Source organism: Etheostoma spectabile, chromosome 8 (assembly GCF_008692095.1).
Source record: "Etheostoma spectabile isolate EspeVRDwgs_2016 chromosome 8, UIUC_Espe_1.0, whole genome shotgun sequence".
In the NCBI taxonomy this organism is placed as follows: domain Eukaryota; kingdom Metazoa; phylum Chordata; class Actinopteri; order Perciformes; family Percidae; genus Etheostoma; species Etheostoma spectabile.
The window spans coordinates 1,865,532-1,872,735 of record NC_045740.1 but is presented as its reverse complement, the minus strand read 5'-3'; the positions used below and the strand labels follow the sequence as shown (position 1 = coordinate 1,872,735).

The 7,204-nt window shown below is 38.1% G+C and overlaps 1 protein-coding gene across 2 annotated transcripts in view; it reads right to left on the bottom strand.

The window, feature by feature from the left end:
* ppm1h (protein phosphatase, Mg2+/Mn2+ dependent, 1H) overlaps positions 1 to 7,204 on the bottom strand; it is a 37,197-nt gene that overhangs the window by 20,981 nt on the left and 9,012 nt on the right. For both annotated transcript variants that reach the window (XM_032524708.1, XM_032524709.1), the window contains exon 2: positions 327 to 492. In XM_032524708.1, the coding sequence (XP_032380599.1) occupies positions 327 to 492 (166 nt within the window). The remainder of the gene's footprint in view (positions 1 to 326; positions 493 to 7,204) is intronic.

Here is a 7,204-nt window from a genome sequence, read left to right as displayed (position 1 = left end):
TATGGTGTGTAAAGGACGCTTTGCAGTACGCCCCAATAAACTGCTGATGGGATGGGATGAAGGGACACTGGGTCCAAACTGCAGAACCCCAGGGGCATTCAAGGACTACATCCACTCTGACCATTAGCTGGATTTCACCGGTGATCAGATTTTAAATGAAGTGTGTGATAATGTCTAAGGATAACAAATGGACAAAATATTTTGTTATGTGTTATTCTGTCACTTCCTGTGGTCATAAAAATGTGTCTGCACAATGTCATTCAAGTTGTGTATGGTGAAAAAGGGGGATATTTTCTGATGCAACCACGCCCATTAGTTTGACTCACTGAGCACTCCCGGAGGCCCAAACTCTCTCCATTGGGCAGGGAAGACCTCCTGCGGACCATCGGGGTCCGGTTGGGCGTGGAGCTTCCTGCAGGTCTCCTTTTGACCACCAGCACCTCACAGCAGGCCTGGTCTTCATTTAATGTGCTCTTTCCTGCATTGATTACCCTAGACAGAGAGAGGATAACAGGACACAAAACAGGGATTTGAAACCTTACTTCAGTTTAACAGGACACCTAAGACATAAAGAGATAATAATAGTAGTAGTAGATAGTACTGCAACAGGCAAGTATTATTTGTGTAATATACGTAGGTGATATACATTTGGGTATATGTTTGAATAATAAATACAATAGAGTACATACTGTGTGTATGTGCTCACTGCTCAACAGGGAGGTTGAAACAGAGATGCACAGCCTGTTCCACAGTGAAAAATTCTTTTCACAACAATATTTACACTTTGGAAAAATAGCAAACTTCCCAATGTTCAACCCAGAAAAGAAGCTGGAAGTTCTCCTAGTAGAAGAGACAGAAGCTCCACTGGCTTCTAAATATGTTTCCGGCTGCCATAGCCTGGAGGGACTCACAACCACAAATACCACCAAATGATCCCAAAATTACAGAGTGGTTTAGTATTGTATAATAATTATACAAAACTGTAACGTATTATATTGTGTATAATAGTGTGTGTTGTATAGCAATCGGTACAGTATAGAATCTATGTGACACCTACGTATGTATTTTATACGTGATATGCATATGAATTTTCTTTAAACTGCTTTGGCAACATGTTTTCTTTGTTCATTCTTTGTTGTTGTTTCTTTGTTTGTTCCAATAAAGCAAATTGAATTAATAGGGAAACTATTTCCAGGACCAGATGTCATCTCTACTCACATCATTTCAAGCATGCCCTTCTATCAGAAACAAAAACAGTTTGGTAACAGCTATGTCTTGGATTAGTTTAAACTTTCCAAAAGGTGATTTTAAGGGCTTCAATGTCCTCCTTACCATTTTCAAGGCGTGACCTTTAATTCCTATCAGTTCTTAGGACTATAAAACCCTTCCAAACTCAATTTCTGTGTAGGAGTTTCCCTTCATGAGAGCAGTTTTTGTGTGAGACAATGCGAGATACAGTCAGCAAATGCACACTCGTTAAATTCACTTTTAAGTTTAAGAGCCACGCATATAGGAGAGAGGCCAGAAAGCCACATAAATACTTTATTATACAACACCTGGCAGATGGTGCGCTGTTGCTGCGAGCTGCTGTCGTCGTGGACAAGCTCACACTGCTTAACAATACTCTAGGCATTCTCGATTTAGCCACACCGTAGGACATGTTAAGTCTACAGTGACCCTGTTGCTAGTATAGGAAATTAGAGCTCAAGAAGTTAGATAGCCAAAGGGCATGCAGGAACAAAATCTGAAATATAAATATGTACTTTTGGAAAGGGTGTTTCTAGAATTCTGTCACTTTTTGCTCCACAACTCCACACTTTTTTTTTTCTCAAAAGACTGTCGTTACCCATAGTTATCATGCTTAAAGACGTAGCAACTGGTAGCATGTCTCTTTTTCTCTAAGCAATGTCTCAAGTGAGACTCATATCAAATAAATTAGATATTATATGGCTACATGAGGCAGTCAAGATTATGGATTACTCCCTATGGAGGATCCTGTATAAATATTCCTAATTGGTCATAGGGATCAACATGCAGAGAACAAATCCTCTGTCTCCAGCTAAGAAAACACTGTTTTCTATAAAAACTAATCGCACACTCTGTAGTCTGTCAATTAAACAGGTTTAAAGAAAACAATTAACATATGTATTGACAATGTAATTGTTAGTTGCAGCCCTACATCAGCACTTAACAAATCACTGATAAAGAAAATATACAAACGCACTAAAGGCTCAAGAAATTGCAAATGTCATATGTGAACAGACGTCATTTTGACTGGTCCATTACAGGTGTTACCAATAACATCATTACTTTCTGCACTTCAGTAATTGCTAGAAGGGACACATTGTTAGTGTTACTGTCAAGATGTCTGCTGTAAAAATAGTCTGTGACTACAGCTTCAAGTCAGCTTTTCTTCTAGTTTTTTTTTTTCAGAAAGCAAAGTGACATATTGATCTAAAGAACAAGATTGACAACTGGTGTTTTTATTTACACAACAGACGTTGTAGTAGCTGCAAATTGCATTAAAGATTGGGTGTGAAATGGTTTCAGCATCCATGGCATGGCACTACAGAAAAGGCTAGTCATTTTACAGGTCCACTTGCAAGCCTTTTTTGGTGGCTTTTAATTGCATCTCATGGGCTTCATCAAGAGTTATCATGATGTAACATTTATGAATTCTAGACCCTGATTTAAGATTTTTTTCAAAACTTTTTTTCTCAAACTATCATTTCCGAGGGCCAAGAATGAACTTTCATACTAAAGTTGTTGTTCTGTTTGCTTAATTTGACTTGGCTACGCCAACATTAATCATGTATATTATAAATGAGTTTTGTTTTATATTTATAGTGACTGTTGCTTATTAAGTCATAAATATTTGGGGAATCATAAATTTGATTTTTTGAAATTTAACTTTGAAAACTGTTTTCCACAGCATGCAAAACATGTTTAGTTATCCAACAATTCTGGCAGCAGTCGGTCTTAGTTCATACCACAAATCTCAAGAGTTGCCTTTAGTTTGAGTTTTCCCACAAGTTTTTAAAATCAGTCTATGAACTGTCTGGAAAATGGTCAACAGTAATGTAAGTATACATTGATGTGTTCCCTTAACTCTTTACCCTAACTTTATATGAATAGAGGCCACAAACTTCATGCACCATCACGCGTGTCCGAGAACCTAAGCACTGCAGAAACGACGTTCACTTGACCCTGAAAGATCCCAAGATTAACAACAGTTGAGCTGTCGAGCCTTTCATGTCTGATATGAGAGGAAAAGCGATCCAGACCCCGAGGCATGAGCTATGTCCGAGAGCAGGGCTGTCATATTCAGTTACCTCATTTCATTTCTTCACATTTGAGACAATGGCATGACCTCAATTACGCTGTCAGAGCTGTTCTCTACAGTGGGCCTTCTTTTGGGGATTATTTTTCTTTTCAGTAACCTGAAGTTTTGCTCCAAAGGCATTATCAGATACCACACCAGGTCATTAAAGGGGCATTGTACTATTTATTTGCAAAAGTCCCAAAATGAATAAATGATCCACTTAGCTGACTAGCAAATACAATGCCATACTACTTCCAAAAAGAAACTAGTCAATTAACTGATTAGTTGATTGGCAGAAAAGTGACAGTGTTGCCATGTGATTATTTGTTAAAGTAATTAATCAATGAAAAATTTGCTGCATGGTAACAGCTACTGAAATGTGAGGATTTGCTGCTTTTCTGTTTTACATAGGTATCTGTAAGTTTAATATAGTCCATTAACTGTTTAAAAACTTTTCAGATGTTGGGCTGTGGGAATATGTGATGGCCATTTCTCACTATTTTTATATTTTATGGACTGAACAATTCATTTCTGTGCAAAAATAATACTGATTAATTGGTAAGGGAAATCGTAATTTTTTGGTGTATATGTTGAACATTCACACGCCTTTCTTAATATATTCCAAAATTTCTTATGTGGGTGGTTGTTTGCTCTTGCTACTGTTCTTTCAGCTAATAGCTACATGAAGGAGACCCAGCACTGAACTAAAAAAAGCATCATGTTGTTTTGGCCTCAGAGCGATGTGCCGTGTTGATTTTGCAGAAACAACACAAGAACATGTGCTGCATCATGTGCTTAAGCACTGGACGCATTGTACGTAAAATGTGCTGCTCATGTGCTTCCTCTCAACCGTTAAGTGTGACATTTAGCTCCTTTACAGTGAAGAAATATCAGAAAATTAGAGGAAAAGAATGAAGAAAAACCAAACGGTATTATGGACAAACCTACAATAATAAGTGAAAGGACCACATGCATGTATAGCATTTTTTGTGGTGCTGACAACATGTTTTCACCCTTCTTTATCTTGGAGATGTTGGAGCTGCTGAACATGCAAGTCAGCTCACGCTTTTAAACCCCCTGGAGCTGCCACTTTCTTTTCTCTGTTTCTTTAACTTATGATATGAATGCAGAGTATGGCAAATTACAGCCTCTCACACATGGATGTCTGCTCACCTGCAAACAAAGCCTACTGTGTGCAGTGGGGGTGCTCGTGTTTAGCTTACAGACACGCATATTATTGAGTATTGATTGGACTGCTGCTGAGGTTGCAGGATTGTATTGGTACTGGGTCAGTGGAGTAAAAGAGTGAGAATTGAGAAAGTGAGAAGTGAGAATGAGTGAGTGAGTGGGAAAGCTTTGTCACAACTTATTCTTTACCCTCTCAACTTGTGAGACGTGGAGGAGAGGGCGAGCTACATCTCTCCTATTGATGAAGTGCTTTAACAGCTCTTACGTTAATTAAACTCTTCTTTTGGCTACTTTAGAAAAGAATTGGTTTTGGCATAATCAGTCTATCACTAGACAGAAACTTTCTGTGTACTATTTGCTAGCCTTTATTTGTTTTCAAGTCCTCACTTTTATCCAAAATGAAGCTACTCATTAGATGGAGATGTACACAGCTTTTACGTAGCTTTTCACTTTCCCTTCTCTCATTGTTCTCCGTCCATAAAATAACTCTTGGCAGACAAGGTAGAGGCTAGAACCAAGTATTCCAAAACAAAGTGGAAGTTTAGGAACCTACAGCTGGTTAAGTTAGCAGTTAAAAAAGCGTGTCAACTAACAATAATTGCCATGGTCCCTTTACCCTTCAATTATTTTTGTGATTAATCAATCGCTTTTTTATCTGACTGCACACAAAAAATGAAGTGGAAGGGGCCTGGGGTCGGGGAAATTGTAAGTTCAAAGTGGTAATGGTGATTTAAGCTCATGCCATTACAAATTACTGACTGTGCCACAAATATTAATATAAGGTGTGGTAACTGTAATTGTGACATACACTCAGTGGCCACTTCATGAATGAAAATGGAAAGGAAAAGAAATTAGAAACACAGCTCAATATAATGCAGACCATAACACAGCCACATTTAACCCTGACCTCAATATAACACACAAGGAATTTACACATTTCCAACAATGTCAACAAAAACTAAACATTGTCTAAAGGAAGGAATTATAGTATTGAATTGCATTGGAAAGCACAGGTGTACCTATTAAAGTGACTGAGTGTGAATGACTTGCCATTTTTGGTTTTGTGAATGGACATTGTCACAGGATGGTTAACCCTTCCAAAAACTGTAAACACTTCCTGGAGCGAGCACGCCTGATTGAACTCAACTGAAGGTGACATCACGATCATCCTCATATTTTGAAACATCAAGCACCATACAACACAACAGCACTGCAAACTGCACTCTTACAGGGAACTGAGTGCACAAGGGCCAATACTGGTGTAAACAAGGTGGGTAGAAAACAACTGCACAGGAAAGCAGCAGTAAATGTAGCCAGCCTACATAAGTGAGGCCTGTAAGTGCGCTGGAGAAGCGAGGGCGGTGAGCAATACTCACTGATCCATTCAAATAATTGCGCACTGGACCAGACAATGCACCCACTCAGACATCTCATCAGAATCCTTCTCATAAAGCTAGAACTGCTCTTCCTGTCTCCACAGGTAGCAGTCTAATAACCCAGGATGGACCTCAGCAAGCTCAGCTCAGAGAGGCCTAAAGACAGGCTGGGATATGAAGGGGGGGAAAGTACAGATTAGGAATGTGCAATTCATCCTGCATGATCCTAAACTTTGATTTTACATTCCATTGCTAAGGATACGGACACAATAGAAATCCTTTCACAGTAATTTACAATGAGGAAAAACAGTCAGGATGTTGAAATAAGATGTGAAAAGTACAAAAACATTATCGTTTCTCAAATAATAAAAAAGAATGAGTGTAATATTTACCAAAATTGGCAGGATATACACACTTAACCATCTCAGAGATTGCTTTCAAATCAACTTTTTTTTCAAAGAAAATTTATAAATATATAGCTACGAGCTATAACTAAAAGTACGTATCCTGGCGTTTTTTATGAAATAGACCATGTTAACCCCTAAACTGCATAATCTCATATGGGCTCAGGTTTTCTCCACTGGCAGTGAGATTTCACAACAACAAAGCCCACTGGTCAGCCAGCTGTTGACAAATCCCTAGTATGGCTCAGTCCTGGCTCATGACACACACACACACACACACACACACACAACACACACACACACACACACACACACACACACACACACACACACACACACCACACAACACACCACACACACACACACACACACACACACACACACACACACACACACACACACAAAATTCAACTGATCCTAAAATTATATATTTTGGTTAAGTATGCAGATTTTTATATATGAAACAGAAACCTCAGTCAAATATTTGTCTTGTTTCAATCATGAACTTATTATGATTAATAATGTAATACAGTATTAGCACACACAAATTCTGGATTATCATTTTAATTAAAATGATACAACCTACTTTAGAACATTTATGAGTAGTTTCCTTTCTTTTCCATTTTGAGATTAAAGATTCTTTAAGGCGGATTAGCATGAGGAAGCCTTTACCCTTTTTTCAACATTTGACATTTTTAACGCATTATTTTTTTTTTTGATTTCACTAACACCACCTTTACGACCACTAGTTATACATTACTTTTTGGAATCCATGGTCTATAACCCTCATTTATATACAATTATACCTAACATTTGAGCTAATAAAGCAGAAACTATGAATATTTTGACTAATAGTTAATCAGAGGAATGAATGTTTAGTGGAGGAGTTTGGTCAGGATGCTGATTTGAAACCA